This window comes from Nicotiana tabacum, chromosome 8 (assembly GCF_000715075.1).
Source record: "Nicotiana tabacum cultivar K326 chromosome 8, ASM71507v2, whole genome shotgun sequence".
Taxonomy (NCBI): domain Eukaryota; kingdom Viridiplantae; phylum Streptophyta; class Magnoliopsida; order Solanales; family Solanaceae; genus Nicotiana; species Nicotiana tabacum.
Window position 1 is genome coordinate 39,075,194 of NC_134087.1, and position 22,297 is coordinate 39,097,490.

A 22,297-nucleotide genomic window follows, 5' to 3' on the forward strand; every position below is an offset into this window, starting at 1 on the left:
GTTGCAGGCTTGAGACAATGTGGGTGACACACAGTAAATCTCGAAAATTGACCCATGGGCCGTGGTAACGAGCCACATGTAACTTTGACCCCACATTGATAGCTGAAAATGTGTATAAATCTATTAATGGAGTGAGGCATTTTGGAAAAAACTGTGCGGGCTTGACCCAAATTGGACAATATCACGAGTATCTTCGGGTTGGTTTAGCCCATCAGTACTCGATTCCACCGGAAATTATAAGCACCTTTATATTAGTACCAGTTGAATCCCATGGTATATTCTTTTTCAAAATTTCACATTTCTTCTTTGGGTTCGAGAGTGAAGGAAATGGTAAAGGTACCTTTTTCCTAACTGTTTTAACTACTTTTCAGTCCAGCAAATAACTCTTGACTTTTCAGTATAGCATTTGTAACCAAAGTCTAACTAAGATTTTCCAACACTTCATCTGTTTCCCATTTCTCTCTCAAAATGTCACTTTCTATGCATGATTTTATGAGAAAAATGCATAGATTGGTTGAGGGTAGAGAAGAAGAAGTAGTAACACACCAAATTAATGCAAAGTTGTTGGATGGACACATCTAACATTACTCACCTCACAAATTATATTCAGAAATCCTTTAATTAATTTTCACATTCTAGATTTCTCCTCAAAATTTGTAGCTGTGGATATAATTAATCAACATTTAGGTCCACAACAATGTGGAACTCTTCCTCAGAGAGAATTTTCTCAAGCACAACTGAAAATGGAGCTAACAAAGATGAAGAGGCTCTTGTGTTAGCTGCTTTGCAGAGATCTCCTACTTATATCCGAGCCCGAACATCGATCTTTCGAGACATTTCTGGAGAGGTTTCGTTGGTTCATGTTGGTAAAATGAAAGATCAACAACAGAAGCAAGTTTTCGATAACTTGATTAATGCCATTAATGAAGATACTGAGCTGTTCTTTAAAAGAGTTAAGCAAAGATTTGAGGCGTAAGTTCTTTTATTTATTTCAGTTGTCCCATAGATATTCATGTAGCCGACCCAACTTGTTTGGGATTGAGGTTGTTGCTAGATGTTTGGTTTGATATACTAAAAAATTACTAGCATACAATGTCTATTTTAAAGTATGTGCTTACTTTTATTTAAAAAGTCTTGTTTACTACTATTATTTTATGAGCGTTGTTTTTGTCTTTTTAGTTGTTTTAATCGGATCCAACTCCCTTTCATTTCCTAGTTTCTTCATTTCTCCAAGTTCCTATTTGGATTGGAGACACTTGTCGTGATTAAAAATTAATGAATGAGATTTAGTTGACTAAAATAAGAAAGCTCTAAACGTGGTTAAAGTATTTAATTCCTTCTTTTTTCCATTCCCAAATATTTTTCCAACACTGACCTCCTTAACTTTAATTTTTTTGTAACTTAAATTGGTTTAAATAAAAAGAATTATAATAAGCCTGCACACGCAAAAAAGAACAAAAAATTAAAAAAAAAATATTAACTTTGTTGAAAAAATTCAAAGAAATATCCGGCTACTAGTCATGAAGGAACATGTCTCATTACTGTAAATTTTCTTAAAAAGATTCTTTAGATTTTCTTGTCAAGGAATTTCGGCAACTTAGATTTACTAGTTATGGATTTCTTCAATGTTTTCTTGGGTGTTGTAATTATAGGATTCAATTTGCTGCTATTAAATTTAAAACTTTTATTTTGGATTCTCAATCTCCTTTGGAATTTCTTTTTCTTTCTAATGCCAGTTGTATAAACTCATGGCTAAAAAGCTTTTTAAAATGTTTGGGAATGGAAAAAAGAAGGAACTAAATATTTTAACCATGGTTAGGGTTTTATTTTAGTAAGGAATTAAATATTGTCATGATTTAACTTAGAGAAATGGAGAGACAGAAAATAGAGGGGAGTTGGATCCATTTTAATCCAAAGTATTCATGTATTCCCATTTCCTGCATAACTTATGCGGGTATTAAGTGAAGGAAAAGAAGAGTAGCAACCAAACCTTGTTTTAACAATGTTGAATCTCCCTATTCCACCAACCAAAGATTAATTATCTATGATATTTTCTTGCTAAAAACTTGAAACATCTCAAAATGATTACCCCCAGCTATAGACAACATAATTCAATGATGGTCTCCAAATTTGAGTTGCATTAGGACATCAAAAAGGGCAGCCCAATCCACTAAGCTACCGCTATGCGTGGGGTCCGGGGAAGGGCCGGATTACAAGTTCTATTGTATGCGGTCATTTTTACAAGAGACTGTTTCTACAGTTTAACCCGTAACCTCCTGGTCACGTGGCAACAACTTTACCAGTTATGCCCCTTCAGTTTCTTTAGGACATCAAGAAGCTGAAAGAGCTAAGTGAAGTGTTAAGAGTCTTAAACCTGATAGTTGTGACTTGTGAATAATTCAAATTCCAATTAGTTGCCTATCTCTAACTATGGTTGGTCTCTGGAGTTTGACTTAGATTTTTTTTTTCATTAAAAGCAGATAAAAAAATGGAGAATTGCCATAAGAAGGATCAATACTGAAATCTGTACATGTTTTAGGATCAGCTGAAATTTGGATCTATTGGTTGAAGAAACATATATTAATCTTATAGCAAAAACATTTTCTATCTTCAACTTATAGCAAAAACATTTTAGAATAGCATGTCAAGTGAATATGTTTCATAGCATAGTGGTGTTTGGCATGGTTATCATGTCCAAATACGAGCTGTAAGATTATTGAATTTGCACTGCATATTCTCATCAAATAGTGATAACTATTCTCAGACTCTTTATTCAACTTGATTTATTTATCATCCATATAATCTTCAACATTATCTATTGTATCGTTTATATTCTAAAACCTATCGAACTAATCTAACTTTCAGGGTGAATTTGGAATTCCCAAAAGTTAAGGTTTGCTTTCAGCATCTTAAAGTTGATGCAAAGGTCCATGTAGGAGACAGAGCATTGCCAACAGTTCCAAACTTCATATTCAACATGACTGAGGTAAGTCTCATGTCTCTCCTAAATTACTATTTCAATGTCCCGAGTGTCTAACAATGTTTCTGTCATAAAAATGAGAACAGACTTTCTTGAGACAGCTGAGGATTTTCCCAAGTCGGAGAAAGAAATTATCTATCCTAAACAACATAAGTGGTTTTATAAGGCCTTCAAGGTAAAATTTGAGCTCCAATGAAGCGTGTATCATGTCGACGAGTTAAATTTCAAATATCCTGAGGTAGTCTTGTCTTCAGGTTGACTCTACTATTGGGTCCTCCAAGCTCTGGAAAAACAACATTGCTTTTGGCACTTGCTGGCCGCCTTGATAAAGATTTGAAGGTACATTCCTTAGAATTCATATGTTACTACAAAAATTACTGAAAAGTTCAAGTTTTGGTTCTAGATCACATTGCAGTTGTCTTTGTTTTTGAAAAGATTGTTATAGTTCCTCATTAATGCAGTTGACTTATTTTGAAGATGTCAGGAAAAGTTACCTACAATGGACATGATTTGAAGGAGTTTGTTCCTCAGAGGACTGCTGCATACATCAGCCAAAGGGATTCACATATTGCAGAAATGACAGTAAGGGAGACACTTGAGTTCTCTGGACGTTGCCAGGGTGTCGGTTTTAAGCGTGGTAATATTATCTAGACCTGCACTTTTTTACAATACTTTTTATAGTTGAATTTGATATAGTTATATTAAATCTGGGCAGATTTGCTTATGGAACTTCTAAGAAAAGAGAAAAATGCTGGAATAATTCCTGATCAAGATCTTGATATCTTTATTAAGGTAACGAGTAAAGCTTTTTCCAGGTTATCTATATAGACAAATATAGATATCTGAATATTGATGTAACTGTTTTCTCCTAGGCAGTAGCATTGGGAGAACAGACAAGTGTAGTCGTAGATTACATTCTACAGGTATTGTTTTTCTACATTCACTCCACATGCTGCATATGGAGCTATATTTTCCTCTATGTTTGTTTTACATGTTGAAATCACTGTTGTTTTATCTACTGGTACTATGATGCAATAGCATCATGTGCTAGATAAAAGATAGTAACAGCTTTATAAACCTCGTTGTACTTTGCGGACTATTGTTTGGACATTTCTTTTATATCTTCTGAAATATCTGCAAAGATTTTAGGATTGGATATTTGTGCGGATACATTAGTAGGAGATGAAATGCTCAAAGGGATCTCAGGTGGTCAAAAGAAGCGCCTTACTACTGGTACTTTCCTTCATTTCTGATACTAGTTGATGAAAAAGTGTTGCTTGGAATATTGAAGTTGTGAGACATGCATGCAGGTGAGTTGCTAATGGGTGCATCAAGGGTACTCTTAATGGATGAAATCTCAACCGGGCTAGATAGTTCAACTACCTATCAAATCGTCAAGTATTTAAAGCATACGACTCGCGCATTTGATGGGACTACCCTGGTTTCTTTATTGCAACCTGACCCTGAAACTTACTGTCTGTTTGATGATATAATTCTTTTAAGTGAGGGCCATATCGTATATCAGGGTCCCCGTGAAAGTGCACTTGGGTTCTTTGAATTTATGGGTTTCAAATGCCCCTCCAGGAAAAATGTTGCTGATTTTCTTCAAGAGGTAATTGTCAGTGTTCAAGCATTGAACTGATGCCATATTGATAGTACTCTTATTTGGTTTGTCATCTTGCTATCTTTTCACAGGTAACATCTGAAAAAGATCAAGGGCAGTATTGGTTTCCCAATAGCCAGTACAACTATGTGCCGGCGACAAAGTTTGTTGAACGCTTTCAATCCTTTCATGTTGGTAATGCATTGACACAGGAGCTAGATATCCCATTTGACAAACGTGACGATCACCCTGCAGCACTGTCCTCTAGTACTTACGGTGTGAAAAAATCCGAGCTTCTAAAGATCAGTTTTTCCTGGCAGATGTTATTGTTAAAAAGGAACTCAGTTGTGCTTGTATTCAAAATCACACAGGTCATAATTTTAGCAGTTTCATCATAATTTTAGATTCATTTTAGAGTTATACTATTAGTTGTTGAGATGGAAATATTGTTCTCAACTTTTGCAGCTCTTTTTGATTGTTTTGATAATGATGAGTGTGTTCTTCCGTTCAACAATGCATCACGATACACTTGAAGATGGAGCTGTTTATCTTGGTGCTCTCTACTTTGCAATTCTTATGGTTCTTTTCAATGGCTTCTTGGAGGTGCCTATGCTGATTGCCAAGCTTCCCGTTCTTTACAAGCAAAGAGATTTACACTTTTACCCCTGTTGGATATATACTCTTCCATCTTGGATTTTGAGTATTCCCACATCAATTTTAGAGTCCATTATTTGGGTTGCAGCTACATACTATGTGGTTGGCTTTGATCCTCAAATAACTAGGTATCGTTTTTTTTTTTGTCGATTTTTTCCTCTTGTTTTAGATTCTGTATTAACTTATCACCATGTTTGATAGAGTTAGGACAACTTATTTTATTTAATTGTTTCAGGTGCCTCCGTCAGTTTTTGTTGTATCTTTCATTGCATCAGATGTCAATAGGTCTCTTCCGCTTGATGGCAGCACTAGGCAGAAATATGATAGTTGCTAATACTTTTGGATCTTTTGCAATGTTGGTTGTCATGGCTCTCGGAGGATTTGTTCTTTCAAGAGGTCATTTACATACTCAATTTCGCTTAATCTATGATTTAGTTACTTCACCCCGAGAAAAAAAATGGCTTTAATTTTGATTAGTTTGTAGTTGAACTTTCGTATTGTTACAGATAGTATCCCAAGTTGGTGGATCTGGGGTTACTGGTTTTCGCCTTTGATGTATGCCCAGAATGCTGCTTCAGTAAATGAGTTCCGTGGCCATTCTTGGGATAAGGTAATTTGATATTGCAGTTTCTATTTGTGTCTGTTTCATATCCAATTACAGTCCAAAAATACACTTGAATATACCCAAACATAACGGGCCACCAACTTAGCAATGAAGAAATCAGGTGCAGTGTTCCATATGTGCAAGTATCTATACATTTATCCATCGTCCTAGTATTCTTTTTAGATCTTTCTGTTTGCCAGTCAAAAAGTCAATCTATAAGCCTGTCAACAAAGATCAGAAGGTTGTTCAAGTAAGCTGATCTGAATAAATGCAACTCAATGTTTATTCATGAAAACCAGATATTAGCATGTATTGCTCCTTTTTAGGAACTTAAATCTTCTTAACAAAAACAAATAGATCTCTTCACCTGGTGTCGAAGGCCTTCTAGTTAACCTGTATAATTCATTATCGCTAAGAAATGACTACTATAAAAGTGACACAGCACTCGGTTGATGCTTCACACAAAAATATGTTTGGACTACTATCGACAAATGTTTCTCATTTGGTAATCAGTACTACTGTTGGACATAGATTTACCTTTTCTTTCGAAATTGGCAGAGATTTGGGGACATGCCTCTGGGTCAGATGTTATTAAAGGTCCGCAGCTTGTTTCCAGAGGACTATTGGTATTGGATCGGTGTTGGTGCATTGATTGGTTATACAATATTGTTCAACATCCTCTTCACAATATTTCTGACTTACCTTAACCGTAAGTTCTCTTCAAAAATCCTCCATACGATCATCTTGCATAGCTATATTCTGGTTCTACAAGTCTTTTATCATGACGCGTTTAGAGAGAAACTCTAGCTGTCGCAAAGAATTGAGCAAATGAAAGATGTTTGAACGCTCTAGTATTACAAGTTGACATGTCTTGCTCTTAATGCAAACTGATGTACCTGTAATGTAAAGTGTAACTATAACCACACCGCTTTGCAAATGTGCGGAAGGAAACTTAACATGTTTTTACAACTTTCTGCAGCATTAGGGAGTCAGCAAGCAGTTGTCTCAAAGAGAAAGATCCAGAACAAGGACAAAGAACAAGAGAGTGAATATAACATTATTCCACTTGGAGAGTTTTTGAACCACACACACTCATTCACTGGTCTGTTAAAGCATTCTCAGTTTCAAAGTTTTCTTTTGTTTCAATGAAAAATTCATGATTTCTGGTCTCTCGGCAGGAAGGGAGCAGAAGAAACGAAGAGGCATGGTTCTTCCTTTTCGTCCACTTTCCATGTGTTTTAGAGACATTAGTTACTACGTTGACGTCCCCATGGTAAACAAACAGAAGTTTAATTCTAGTAGCAATTTAATGCAATTGTTCCATAACAAATCCCTAATCATTGTCTGAATTATTTCTTCAGGAACTTAAGCAACAAGGTCTAGCAGGAGATAAATTGCAGTTACTAGTCAATGTTACCGGTGCATTTAGGCCGGGTGTGCTTACTGCATTAGTTGGTGTCAGTGGTGCTGGTAAAACTACTCTAATGGATGTTTTAGCTGGTAGGAAAACTGGTGGACATATAGTAGGAAATATATATATTTCTGGGCACCCTAAAAAGCAAGAAACTTTTGCAAGGGTATCTGGATATTGTGAACAAAATGATGTTCATTCCCCCTGCTTAACTATCCACGAGTCACTTCTGTTTTCTGCTTGGCTCCGGTTATCTTCTCAGGTTGATCTGAGAACACAAAAGGTAATCGCCTATAGTTCTTTGAACTTAAAATCGTTTCACAATTTGTACATACAGAACCTGAGGAAGAACCAGTTTTGCAGGCTTTTGTTGAAGAGGTTGAGGAGCTAGTGGAACTAACTTCATTACGCCGAGCTTTGGTTGGCCTACCTGGGGTAGATGGATTGTCAACAGAGCAAAGGAAAAGGTTGACGATTGCAGTTGAGCTTGTAGCCAATCCTTCAATAGTATTTATGGATGAACCTACTTCAGGACTAGATGCCCGGTCTGCAGCCATTGTAATGAGAACAGTGAGAAACATTGTCGACACTGGAAGAACAATCGTCTGCACCATCCATCAGCCTAGTATAGATATCTTTGAATCATTTGACGAGGTTTTCATCTTAAATCTTGGTCAATGCACATCTAATCTTCAAGTTTACACTACTGTAGTTACAGCTCTAGCAGTTATACACCAACAAGCTTAAAGATATGATTAGTACCTTTAGCTTCTGAAAGTGAGGCATGATTTTACTTGGTATGCAGCTTTTGCTAATGAAAAGAGGTGGAGAGCTCATTTATGCTGGTCCACTGGGAAACAGATCATGCAAGCTTGTTCAGTATTTCGAGGTAATCCCTTAACTCATCAATTCAGAGCTTGCTATGCCTTAAAACTGCATAATATATAATCCAGTCCTAATTTTGCTAGGCAATTCAAGAAGTTCACAAAATTAAGTCTGGACAGAACCCTGCTGCTTGGGTTCTTGAAGTGACTTCTCCAGCGGAAGAAAATCGCCTCGGCATAGATTTTGCGGACGTTTATCGGAAATCAACATTATATAGGTATTTCTCTGTGTGTGTGTGTGTGTATGTGTGAGAGAGATTAAGAAATATCTGATTTTTGCTTTTTTTAATTAACTTTGTTTTGGTCAATTCAGGCAAAATGAGGAAATGGCTGAAAGTTTAAGCAAGCCAGAAGAAGATTCAGTTGAACTAAATTTCCCAAGCAAGTACTCTCAGTCCTTTTTCGGGCAGTTTCTTGCATGTCTTTGGAAGCAAAACCTGTCCTACTGGAGAAATCCGCAGTATACTGCTGTGCGCTTCTTCTACACGGTCATAATCTCATTGATGTTTGGAAGTATATGCTGGAAGTTTGGTTCTAAGAGGTCTGGTTTCTTTCTTGTAGTTGAAACCTTGTTTTTACCATTCAATATGATATAAATCTGTTCACTCATTTTGATCTTATGGCACATTTGTCACAAGACCGAAGTCACTCAAATGATTCCTCATAATCAGAAAACTGAATGCTGTCATACTGAAACTTTCTCCTTTTGTTTTCACAAAATTTTATTACCTGGAGTACCAGTTATTAAATGTTCTCACTGTTTCACATTATCTACCAACCTTTTCACCACAGGAGTACTCAGCAGGACATATTAAATGCTATGGGATCCATGTATGCAGCAGTTCTTTTTATTGGAATCACGAACGCGTCCTCTGTCCAACCTGTTGTATATGTTGAAAGATTCGTCTCATATCGAGAAAGAGCAGCAGGGATGTATTCAGCTCTACCCTTTGCATTTGCACAGGCATGTCATCTTGATATTCTTCATGTGCTTTTTTATATGACTCTGATGTAAGACTTGGTCCGCAAATGATGTGCGTGCCTTATCTAAATTGGACCTTACTGTTTTTGCAGGTCACAATTGAATTTCCATATGTTTTCATACAGACACTTATATATAGTACCATATTCTACTTCATGGCATCTTTCGAGTGGAACGTATGGAAGTTTGTTTGGTACATATACTTCATGTACTTCACACTTCTATACTTCACTTTCTTCGGAATGATGACAACTTCAGTCTCTCCAAACCATAACATTGCTGCAATTCTTGCTGCACCATTCTATATGATGTGGAATTTGTTCAGCGGCTTCATGATTTCTCGAATGGTAATATTTCTCTGACATGTTCTCTTCCATCTTGAACACAAATGTTTGTTAACAGTCCTCTTCATCATGTGATCATCGATGATGAATGAGAGGGCAGCCCAGTGCACTAAACTCCCGCTATGCGCGGGGTCCCCGGGAAGGACCGGACCACAAAGGTCTATTATACGCAGCCTTACCTTGCATTTTTGCAAGAGGCTGTTTCTACAGCTCGAACCCGTGACCTCCTGGTCACATAGCAACAACTTTACCAGTTACGCAAAGGCTCCCCTTCATCGATGAACGAGAAATTCACAAAATCATGGATTTGTTATATTCACTAACTTAGTTTTTTTCTCTTTTACAGAGAATCCCTATATGGTGGAGATGGTACTATTGGGCTAATCCAGTAGCATGGAGTTTATATGGACTTTTAACATCACAATATGGAGAAGTAAATGAACATCTTAAGCTTGCTGATGGTGTTCATACAGTACCAATAAAAAGGTTCATTAAAGAGCAGTTTGGATACAGACATGATTTCTTAGGCATTGCTGGTGTTGCAGTGGTTGGTTTCTGTATACTCTTTGCAGTAACCTTTGCTTTTGCAATCAAATGCTTCAACTTCCAGAGAAGATGAAGATAAGGGGCATACATGTAATTAACACTAAAGGTAATATGATTTCATCAAAAGAGTTTTGTGCTCTCAAATTCTTGTCCTGCCTTATGTGATGTTTCATACTCCTAGTGGCGTATATATAGGAGCGGTATCAATATTTGAACAAGTGAACAAATAAATAAATCACTATAATGACAAGCAATATCATTTTTTATATTTGTACCTAATATTTTACTTTGCTTATTATTTATACATACTACACATCTAGTAAAAATTCCCAACAAAGAGTTGTCTCGTGACACAACTTGAGGTACGTATATCCGCCCCTGCATATATTTCATATGTTTCAATCTAAATCATACATCATGTAATCTGAACGCCACTATGGATGATCCCTGCATACTGAAAGAAGACGAAAAAAGATAAAAGAAAAAAATGTTAAGTATTCACGTTAAGTGGAGTGTGACAATATTGCGTAAGATAGAGGCGAATCAAACATATAAGCAGTTTTGATGCACGTGCACTCACTGCCTTGAACTCATGGTTTGTGTGTATATAAGTATATGTGTGCGCAAAAGATTTAACGAAAATATTCAAAAAAAAAAAAAAGTGTGTATATATTAAGTGGTACGCCCACTTTAATTCTGAATTTGCTATTGGCTGAAAAATGCTAATTTTGGAATTATTAATTTAATAAAGAGCTAACATACATTGTATTTTGTTGCAGGGTTGTTATCTCAGTTTTGATTCATTGATCAGCTTAAAGAGAATAAGGATGCAACTACATCTACAATACACATATTTCTCATTAATTTCTGCGACATTCAATTTTATATAGATGGATCAAATTTCTGTACTACATATATGAATTTGTATATAATAAGAATTACATATTGTTTTTCATCTCTTCTACTTCTCTATTGACCACACAATTTTTTATTAGAGAGGTTACTGAAAATGAATTTGTTACAAAATGCCGGGATAAAGAAGCAGATTTGAATCCGCACAAGAACAACAACACTCGCAGTATATTCACCCGGGGAAGGTAATGTATATGCAGAATTTATTTCTACCTTATAGAGATAGAGATGATATTTCTGATCGACTCTCGGCTCAAGAAAAACAATTCTCGAACAACAACAAACTAACAAAGCAATAAGAAAATTCACACGTGTTATACAAGAAGGATGGTTAAATTATAATCCTCGTGCAACCCGATCCCCCAATATATATATATATATATATATATATATATATATATATATATATATATATATATATATATATATATATATATATATGACAAAATATATAATAATGCACTCCATAAGTTGACTTGCACTATTTTAGCCCAGTGACAAGTTTGCAAATGTGTAGCCAAATATCAATAAGATCTTCTTTTTTTTCCATTCCCTCTAATTATAACAACCTCATTTATTTCTACCTACCCCTATTGTAGCTCTCTCGCTCATTTTTCACCCATAAATATTTAATTTAATTAATAAAAAAGAATCATATGCAAACAAAAATCAGTTCCCTATTTTTAGTGTAACCATTGATCAAGACACTGAGTCAACACACATCCGTGCCTTCTTCCTTAACCAATACTTCTCCAAATAGTTTTTTTTTTTGATTTTGTATATCTTCAGGTTTATACATACCTATCACAACTACAAAACGCAAAAACAGACGCAAGAAACCTAAAATCTCATCTCCTTTAATGCTAATCTTGTTAAATTTCGATTATGATTTTGTGAGAAATTTAGAGTGGGTATTGTTTGAACTTATTAGAAATAGTCTAAGTAAGTTGTATACAAAGTTTGAAGTTATTTGCTAGAGATTTGGACTAGTTTTATACAAGAATTGCAAGTGAAAATGGTACAAAAATTTCGTGAGAGATACTTATACACTTTTATACAAAGAGGTATATTATGTATATAGTTGTATAAATATGTATAATCAATATTGTTGATACAGTATGCATACAGGTGGATAGTAGAAGAAGAGAAGAAAATGCCAGAAATTCAGTAAACCCCAATCCGCCATAGTTACAACCTCACTCACTGCTTCTTTCAAATGAGCAGACACAAATCCAACTACAGAAACAGTGGATACACAAATTCGTCAAATGCTTTAATTTATGAACTAGTATAACATTCTTATATATTAGATTAGATTGTGTTACTTCTTGTGGAGCAAAGCAATGAAAGCTCTAAACATCCGCCGTTCCATTATCTCTCTAACTTCTCTTCTCTCACATCCCACCACTACCCAAAAAAACCCTAATTCAAAGCTCTTCTCAACCCATTCAAACCTGAAATCAACACGAGTTAAGCCCCTAATGAAATGGCCATTGAACTACCCACCTAAACAACCCACCCCCCTCATTTCACCCCAACCCCAAAACCCCACCACCCCTAATTACTGTCCCACTACTTTCACCACCCTATGTGACATCCTCAGTGACCCCACCATCCCACCTGGACCTATTCTTGAAAATGCATTGGATAAAGCTGGGATTTTTGAAGTAAATGAGCCTCTGTTTCTTCAACTTTTCACCCATTTTGATTCTTCACCTAAGCCTTTATTTACCCTTTACTTATGGGCTGAGAAGAAAGAGTGGTTTAAGTTTTCTGTTACTGTGTTTAATGCTATGCTTAATGCACTTGGGAAAGGAAGGGAATTTGATTCTGCTTGGAATTTGATACTTGATAGACTCAGTTCTACTGAAAGATCCAATCTTGATACATTTGCAATATTGATCAGACGATATGCAAGGGCAGGTACTGGTTTTATTTTCCGAGAATCATACATAAAAATGTTAAAAAATTCAATCAATGAATTAACTGCACCTCAATTTAAAAGTAGTTTGGGATGAATATATGTATACTATGTGTCAATTCAGCGCTATTCAGTTCAATCCCTCCCGAAAAATTTAGTATTCAGGGGATATATTATAGTTCAACTAGTTTTAGGTTGGCCGTCAATCTGCTGAAATCCTCCTCCTTTATCCATAGTTGAGATCAGCTATGCTTGCAATAGGCGAAATTATGGTGTTTTTTACTATTGAATTTCTTTGTTAATTTACTTCTGTTATTTTTCCCCAGTAATTTGTGTGCTCCAGTTTATTACAAATTCACAAGTTCTGGCTTTGAGCTGGATTTTGAGTACTAGTTGTTTTTGTACATCCTGCTAATATTTTTTTTTTAAATTTAAACTTATACAAGAAGTTGTTATGAGATATTTAAAGAGTTTAATCTATTTGATTTTGCGTATGAGAAATAAGTGTTCGGAATGCCTATCAGGATCATCCATAAAATGCCCTAAGTTGCTCGGACTCGAGTGCGGGTGTCTGATACAGGTGCGATGTAGAGGTTGGATCCTTCATAATCTAAATTTTCGGGGGGGGGGGGGTTTACAATCCCAAGTACGGATAGTCGGATACAGGTGCGGGATTCGGCTAAAAATAATTCAAATATCTAAAAATAGATTTATAAAAATGTGTCTGAATTATGAGAAAAGTGTGGAAAACCTACAGGGTATTCCGAGAAGGAGAAAATATTGATCAAGAGGAGAATCTAGGAGATAAAAAGAAAAGGACTAACATGAAAATTTCTATATACAAGGTATTCCATTTTCTTCGATTTCACCCTAACTTTTGTGTAGTTTCAGAAATCATTGTATCTCTTCATAAAATAAATTATTGCATCTGTCCCGAATTTCTTTGTTGAGTTTGGTCAATGTATCCATAATCAATTGACCAGATTCGGTGTGGATTCCACACCCACACCCACGTCGTGTCGACATGAGTGTGGCACCGAAAATGAAGAGTCCTAGCAACTTAGAAAGGCACTCGTGTGTTCCATAATTTGATCATGTTCGGCCTAAAAATGACATGATAGTTCATTTCTCTTATAATATAAGAGAGATGTGTCACATGTTGAATTTTAACTCAGATTTATTGGAGTCGGTCAAAATGCCAAATTGCCTTTCCTTTTCTATGTTTTTTCTTCCTGTATTTCTGATTTATCCACTAGGTCAGTCTGGTTGGTTCTTTGCACCTAGTTTTGGTGTAGCTGCTATATTTCGATTCATCCCGATCAAGCCTCTTTGAAATTATGTCCTTGTCTCTCGTCTAACTCAAGTTGCCCAGCTCCTTTGGCAGTTAAAGTAGCTCGCTTCAAGTAGCATGTATTACGCTCGAGGTCTCTTAGAATAGTTTGCTCTCGTTTGGGCCATTGTCGAAATGAAATGATTTGACTTTCCCGTAGGTTTCTTCAAAACTCTATCTTTTCTGTTTTCTTCTCACCTCATCCCTGAATTGCATCATGGGGGTCGAGCCCGAGAAGTTTAACCATGCGATATCTCAGTGAACTTAATTGGTTCGGTTCTCCACCTTAACGATTGAAAATAGGATAGATCAAGTTGACCTCCTGGGGGATCCTGCATGTGCAAGCTGCAACCTGCTACCAAAGGTCTAAGCGGTTAATCTAACGAGTCAATTCTCAATGCGATGCATCCATGAAATGGGACGGAGATCTGTCAGGGCTTACTCTACTAGTGGCTCGACTTGGTCTCACTCCCTTCCGGCACTATTCTTCCCCACTAAAAAGAGCGATTGAGAATCTAAGGCATTGAATGGAAAGCCAACTGCATACTTCATCTGGAGTACAGTTTCTTGAGAGAGAGAGAGGAGAGATCTGCTGCAATTATCTTCTGCTTCTCAAGTGATTTCTAAGTCAGTTCATTTTGAATCTTTGGCCACTCAATATTTGGTGCACATATGTAAGTTCTAATCATCTGATGAGTACTGTGATCCTTTTGTCTTTGCAGGTATGCTCTTACCAGCAATTCGAACATATGAATTTTCTTCAAATATAAACTTTTTACACGCTGCGGGCTTGGAGAACAACTTATTTGAGATACTATTAGATTCTTTATGCAAAGAGGGGCATGTGAAGGTAGCTTCTGAGTATTTTTATAGACGAAAAGGACAAGACTCAAATTGGTCGTCATCTATTCGGGCCTATAATATATTGTTAAATGGATGGTTTCGATCAAGAAAGATCAAGAAAGCTGAGCGGTTGTGGGCTGAGATGAAAAAGGAGGGCATAAAACCTAATGTTGTAACTTATGGTACCCTTGTCGAAGGATTATGCCGGATGCGTAGAGTTGAGATGGCAATTGAATTGATTGGTGAGATGAAAGAGGAAGGAATTGAGCCCAATGCAATTGTCTACAATCCAATAATAGATGCATTAGGGGAAGCTGGGCGGTTCAAGGAAGCATCAGGAATGATGGAGAGGCTGTCGGTTCTGGAATCTGGTCCAACTCTATCAACTTACAATTCATTGGTGAAAGGTTATTGCAAGGCAGGAGATCTTGTCAGGGCTAGTAAGATTCTTAAGATGATGATAAATAGAGGTTTTATGCCAACAGCAACAACGTATAATTACTTCTTTCGGTACTTGTCCAAGTTTGGGAAGATTGAAGAAGGCTTAAACCTCTATACCAAGATGATTGAATCTGGATACGTGGCAGATCGACTAACATACCATCTGCTGGTAAAGATGCTATGTGAGCAGGATAGGTTGGATCTGGCAATGCAAATTATCCAAGAGATGAGGGCAAAGGGTTTTGATTTGGACTTGGCTACAAGTACCATGCTTATACATTTATTCTGCAAGATGCATCGATTTGATGATGCTATTGAGTGGTTTCGTGACATGATTCGGAGAGGACTAGTTCCTCAATATCTTACATATCAGAGAATGTGCAATGATCTCAAAAAACAAGGAATGACTGAAAAGGTACAGAAACTTAGAGACATGATGGTTTCTACACCCCACTCTGAGAAGTTGCCCAACACATATATTGAAGATGGAGACTCTTCGTATACGAGAAGAAAATCCATCATCGACAAAGCTGAAGAAATGTCAGATATATTACAAACATGTAGAAATCCAAGACAGCTTGTCAAGCGTAGAACTCCCGTTGAGAACGCTGTGCTGAGTGCTAACCAGCTTATCGAAAACATTAGTAAACGAGTGGAATTGGTTTAGTCACCCTTGTGTTGTCCTATGATTATTCTGTAACTAGTTCTTCTGGAAGCTGAATCATGTAGTACATTTATAAAATAATATTAATATTCTTAAAATAAAACTTTGAGTAAATAATTATATAGGAAAGTATAAGATGTAAGTTTCTCTAAATGATCAATATGGATCAACGTATTGGTGGCTTGTTTGTCGAGGTCAAGATGATTGAATATATTGTTCGAACCTACAAAGATGAACAATCAGAGTTTAATTAGATATATGCATGTGATGCTTTTTACTTATTTTGCTTGTATGAGGTACATAAACGTAATGAAGCGTATCTCACCTACTATTTCCTTATAGATGATGTTTATGGTGTATATCCCTTTCATCCATTTCGCTAGCTTAGTCATGACCATGACTTTTGTAATGAACATATAACATGCATCTACTTGACCAATAACCATGATAGAAGCCTGATCCTTCTGAACCTTCTCCATAAGTGCAAGTAAATGTGGATTATCATATTGGCAGGCGTTGATCTGCTCAAGCAATGACAATTGTGCAACCAACACAAGCAAACACTCTATCCAATACTGAAACATCCCCCATGAAACGTTGATTATTTCCCATGGACTTCCAACTCAAGGCATCCATTATTACAAAGTATATTACTTAAAATAATATTTTTCGGCACGTGCATTGCACATGTATATCGAGTCATATAGTATATGATTTTCATAAAATAGTATCAATATAATTAAAATAAAAGTTTGAATAAATAATTATACACGAACGAATAAAGCATAATTTTTTGCGAATTATATGCTGACTTGTTCGTTGAGGGTAATTGAATATCGGTTGAATCTACGAAGATAAACAATTAAAGTTTAATCAATTGTTAACACTTTGTCATGTTAATCGTTAATTAGCTTCAGTCCACCATTTTAAATTCATTATTCATATTGAATGAAAAATATTTTGATTTTGCAATAGCAGATTTTTGTTAGTCTTAAATTTTCAGCAACTACTTGATCACAAATTTACTAAGAGATCATGTTTCACCAAATTAATTTAATTAGTAATGATTTATGTAAATCCATTTTTAGGAGAAACAAATTAGCAACGAAAATTATTACCAAAATTATAAGAATATAATGAAAGATGAAGAGATCATTATTGTAACTCTCTTCAAAGAAAACACCAGTCAGAATTTTTTTATTGAGGGCTAGTCATATGGATATGCAATGCAAGTGCAAAAAAATCTTAGAGATCTGAGTAGTGAAGTTAGCGCACAAACTAAAAGTACAATTGCAGCAACACTAAAATAGGATTAACATTTTCAGTGCATTTGTTCTTGGCAAATTGTGGAGGAAAGTTCTAAAGGCTGTATATACATGTTAAATATTAGACACACACACTGGACGAAATTGTAGACATCGAAGAAAGCTACAGATAAAGAAGTTCAAGTTAACCGAGTTTGCATAACAAATTACCTTTCTTATGATTTCGAAAATTAGATGAAGACAAATTTGTTAGAGAGCTATGAAACTATTTGCAATAATAAATTTGAAGGATTGAAATACCCCGAAGAATAATTTAGGCACAAGCAAGAAATTTAGCAAAAGTTATATAGAAGAAATTTATTAAACTAGGGAGAGAACTTGGTAGGAGGGTTTTTCACAACTCATAAACTCTTGAATCTCTCTACGTCGTAGCTACCTCTCCACAATAGAAAATATGTAGTAGCATCCCTATTTATAATACTACAAAACAAAAACCTATTCCAATATAAAATTGGTAAACAAAACCTAACTAGACATGAATTAAATAAACTACCAAATATCAAATCTTAGACAACTTAAGAATACTAATTAATCTTGGTTTAATTTCCAACAGCCTCCCTTAAACCAAGATCTTCAAACTTGATCATGCCATGAGTAACATCAAGCCTTATAGAAGTCAATTACTTTAGATTCTTCACCAATTCTCTAAAATATGTTGCATCAACAAAGTGGCGAGTATCGTCTTTAGTTAACATCAGTTTCCCTTCAATATTGGCCATATATGATTTGTTGATGCAACATATCATATATGATTTGTCTTCATATCATATATAAAGTCGCGAGTATCGTCTTTAGTTAACATCAGTTTTCCTTCAATATTGGCCATATATGATTTGTCTTTAACCATGGTAAATCCTTTCAAAATATCATCAATATAATTTTTCTTTACTTTGAAATCATCTACTTCTCCAGTTGCCTTGTAGTTGGACTTGTACACCCAATTAACTCAAATTGAACATTCAATAGGTTGTAGAGTAATGTCACCTATTAGATATATCATCTTGCTCCTTGAAACATGTAATCTTGAACAATGACACAAAATTTATTTCATCTTCAATATCTATAATCATGTGTTGTAGTGCTGGATCCCAAACTATTTTTGTCTCAATCTTGTGCAATCATCAAAGACTTTCTCTTGATGAACCATCTTGCTTTTTTCGTTAATAGTTCCATCTTCAATATTATCAAATAACTTTTCAGGTGAAATACCAACCTCTTTTGGACGAACGTCCCTTACAACCACATCTTCCTTTTTAGCAATTGGAGAAATTTTTGGCAGATCAATTTGAATATTATTTGACTTTTCTTCGCATTCAATAGATTCTCTATCACAACAAAACTTACATGTACCTTCTCTTCCTTTCTCCTCTGTTTCTGAATATTGACCTTCTTCATTTATCTCCGTCGGCTTTGATATGTCTTCTTTTTCTTTAATTGGCTGATCATCCTTTTCTTGCGATGCATCATCTAATGTCTCATCTTTGAGTTGATTCAATGATCTCTCATATATCACTAATTCGCCTTCTAAATCATCAAGTCTTAGAGTGCTAAGATCTTTAGTAGACTCAAGAGTAGCTTTCTTGTTGTTAAACTTTAAACTAAGTGACTGTAATATTTTCTCAACAACTTTAACTTCTTCCAATACTTCTCCATTGGTCCTTAGACCATTGACTATTTCAGTAATTCTTGCAATGAATTCTTTAATAGAGTCTGTTGGTTTCATACGAGCCAACTCAAATTGACTCCTAAACTCTTGCAGTTTCTCTTTCCTTATGTCAACAACTTTTCGATGTGCCTTCACCAAGATTGTCCAAGCCTCCTTTGATGACTTTGCATGTAAATATTTTTTAGATACATACAAGTCAACCTTTATGGCGAGATAGTAGCGTGCCTTATAATCTAAAGGGAAAAGGGTCAAAATTGTCCCTCTACTATTGTTTATTCGTTCCTTGTGCCACCCGTTACACTTTTCGGCCATTCTCGTCCCTACCGTTAACAAAGTTTGTAAAATTACCCCTAACCTTAATGTCCCTCCAATGTGGCAGCTGACCTCTATAATATTTTGTCCATGCCAGCTGCCAAGTCAGCTGCCATGTCATCGACCCCACCAAATTAAAACCCTAACATAAATGACCCCCCACTCCTCACCTCTCCACCCTTTCTCTCATCTTCTCTCCCTCACCTCATACCAAAATCGCCGGAAACCATGGCATTTCACCGAAAAATTTTCAGAGGGCAGAACTAACCTCCATAGTATTGGCTCCCCTCTTCGTCTCTTTTCTCCTTCTTCATGTTTCCTCTTCACTTTGAATTTGAAGTTTGGATTCTTCACCTATAATCTCCCAAATCTGTAAAAATTGATCTCAAAAGACTAAGAAAACAAAACCCCACTTCAAGATTGGATCTTTTCAAGATTTTCGTACAAAGAAAGTCTATCAATTTACAAGCAAATGGGGATCTTTTGGGCTTATTTTACTCACGGGGTTTTAGATTTTTTCCTCCTAATTAAATTTAAATACTCCCAATCTGTAAAATGGATTAGAAAAAATAAGAAAACACCAGTTCAAGATTAAGTCTTTTCACGATGTTGGTACAAAAAATTGACTTGAAAAATCAACATCCAAGCATATGAAGATCTCTTGGGCTTGAGTGTTTTCAAGATTATCGGTCGATGGCAGCGATGGCGGTGGCTCAGCCGTGGAGGATCTAAGAGGAGTGAGAAATCATCAGGCGGTGAGTCTTGCGATTTCTTCAACTGCACTGATTCGACGACCTCTTCGTTCCTCAGCAATTTCTAAAAAAAATTGATTTAACTAAATCATCCATTTCGTTAGCCAATTTTACCAAACATAAAATCCATCCTTTTAGTCCTCTTACTTCCAGATTTTACCAATTCATTTGTTCTTTTTAGTCCCCTTAATTTCAGATTCTACCTATTTATTTGTGATAGTTGGGTCAAGGAAATGGGTACGGGTCATTAGAATTTGGGTTGACCTTGTCCAGTTGACAGTTTAAGTGAGAGGTCAATGCTGACATGGCATTTTATTTGGTGGGACCTGCTGACATGGCAGCTGACATGGACAAAATATTAGAGGAGTCAGCTGCCACAGTGGAGGGACGTTAGGGTTAGGGATAATTTTGCAAACTTTGTTAACGGTAGGGACGAGAATGGTCGAAAAGTGTAACGGGTGGCACAAGGAACCAATAAACTAGTAGAAGGGCAATTTTGACCCTTTTCCCTAATCTTTTCTCTTCTTCTCCAATTGCATAACTGCATCACCCGTCAGTGTTGTGCCTTCTGGAGGTTCCTCAAATCCTTCATTGATGGTGGACCATAATCCAATAGCCTTAAAAAAATCTTCATCTGTTGATACCAAGTTTCGAAATTACTTTTGTCATCAAACACAAAAACGGGACAATTGGGTAACAGACTATCCATATTTTTTTTATTTTTTTTTAGTTCTCCTATCGGCTCTGACAGAATCTCACACAGGCTCTGATACCAATTTGAAGGATTGAAATACCCCGAAGAACAATTTAGGCACAAGCAAAAAATTTAGCAAAAGCTATATAGAAAAAATTTATTAAACTAGGGAGAGAACTTGGTAGGAGGGTTTTTCACAACTCATAAACTCTTGAATCTCTCTACGTCGTAGCTACCTCTCCACAATAGAAAATATGTAGTAGCATCCCTATTTATAATACTACAAAACAAAAACCTATTCCAATATAAAATTGGTAAACAAAACCTAACTAGACATGAATTAAATAAACTACCAAATATCAAATCCTAGACAACTTAGGAATACTAACTAATCTTGATTTAATTTCCAACAAAAGGCAATTGCCAATTCGGAATTGTTTCAAGCATTTTCTTGCATAATTTTATATGGTTCCTCCGTTCTAACACAATAAAGTTCTTTGTTTCCTTATCTGTTGTGCATTTTCTTTGATTCAACACTTTGATGATGTCTCTTTAGCCACGCGAACTTCCCATCCTTCTTTGATGTGCTTTCTACTTTCCATAGTTCTAAGAGAAGAAATTAAAAAAAATGAAAGAAAAGAAGAAAAGGAAAACCATGTTAGAGACTTACCGCAACGTCCTTGTCCCTATGTATAATATTGGAGGAGTTTTAAGTATTCTAAAGATAGTATTTCTCTCCACATTTGTACTTCAGTTGCTTAAAGGGAAATTATGCGCAATTGAAAGCCATTTTCGTATTTTTCATGGATGAAATTAGAGTTGTCCTTGCCTAGAAAATGATATAGGAACATAAATGCCTCTTCCAAAACTAATCGTTTCTAATTCGGCGCCTTTGGAGAAATGGCATGTGTGACTTTTATAATATCATAACATCCTTGACAAAGTTACAGCGCGCGTATGACATATTTGCCAATAGCCATCCATTTTATGCTAAATTATGCCAACGGTTACAGCTCATCATTTTGGACTTTTAAGATTTTTTTTATAAGTAAGATATTTATGTGAATATCAACGATTTTAATAATTTAACTTTTAAATTGTGGGATTCCCATTTTTAATGTGATAATTTTTTTCCTTCACGTAAACAAATAATTGGAAAAAACATAAGGAGATCATACTTATCTCTCTTTCTTAATCTCCAAAATTGACCAAGGAAAGAAATTGAACCAGAAACATATTATTATGGTCGTAATCTATGGATACTAAATTAAACCAGCATATGCAAAGAAAAAATACAAAGTCGTACTTCAACAGATACCAAGTAATGTAATTTACTTTGATTTAATACACACGAAAAATAGTCAATAATTCAAAACAACACAAAATTATGGATATAAAAAACAAAGAATTCATACCCTTTGTATCATTT

At 35.6% G+C, this 22,297-nt stretch overlaps 2 protein-coding genes across 2 annotated transcripts; both read left to right on the plus strand.

Moving 5' to 3' along the window:
* Nucleotides 1–555: 555 nt before the first annotated feature.
* LOC107769236 (ABC transporter G family member 32-like) lies at nt 556–10,961 on the plus strand. The gene is made up of 25 exons (XM_016588439.2): nt 556–972; nt 2,866–2,986; nt 3,067–3,155; nt 3,235–3,319; nt 3,458–3,617; nt 3,696–3,772; nt 3,853–3,903; nt 4,123–4,213; nt 4,291–4,592; nt 4,676–4,954; nt 5,049–5,365; nt 5,473–5,633; nt 5,744–5,847; nt 6,400–6,550; nt 6,821–6,943; nt 7,020–7,114; nt 7,203–7,535; nt 7,616–7,906; nt 8,058–8,141; nt 8,221–8,354; nt 8,450–8,677; nt 8,929–9,100; nt 9,211–9,465; nt 9,809–10,114; nt 10,788–10,961. Exons 1-24 carry the CDS (start codon nt 698–700, stop codon nt 10,079–10,081), a joined length of 4,251 nt encoding a protein of 1,416 aa, XP_016443925.1. The 5' UTR covers nt 556–697; the 3' UTR covers nt 10,082–10,114; nt 10,788–10,961.
* Nucleotides 10,962–11,943: 982 nt separating this feature from the next.
* LOC107769237 (uncharacterized) lies at nt 11,944–16,248 on the plus strand. The gene is made up of 2 exons (XM_016588440.2): nt 11,944–12,843; nt 14,894–16,248. Exons 1-2 carry the CDS (start codon nt 12,264–12,266, stop codon nt 16,120–16,122), a joined length of 1,809 nt encoding a protein of 602 aa, XP_016443926.1. The 5' UTR covers nt 11,944–12,263; the 3' UTR covers nt 16,123–16,248.
* The last annotated feature ends 6,049 nt before the right edge of the window (nt 16,249–22,297 follow it).

Bases quoted from the DNA above. Each gene is read 5' to 3' on its own strand.
- LOC107769236 (XM_016588439.2), top strand. From the start codon at position 698: ATGTGGAACTCTTCCTCAGAGAGAATTTTCTCAAGCACAACTGAAAAT. The intron at 4,214-4,290 runs GTACTTTCCTTC...ACATGCATGCAG, and splicing joins AAAGAAGCGCCTTACTACTG to GTGAGTTGCTAATGGGTGCA. The intron at 7,115-7,202 runs GTAAACAAACAG...TTATTTCTTCAG, and splicing joins ACTACGTTGACGTCCCCATG to GAACTTAAGCAACAAGGTCT.
- LOC107769237 (XM_016588440.2), top strand. From the start codon at position 12,264: ATGAAAGCTCTAAACATCCGCCGTTCCATTATCTCTCTAACTTCTCTT. The intron at 12,844-14,893 runs GTACTGGTTTTA...TTGTCTTTGCAG, and splicing joins CAGACGATATGCAAGGGCAG to GTATGCTCTTACCAGCAATT.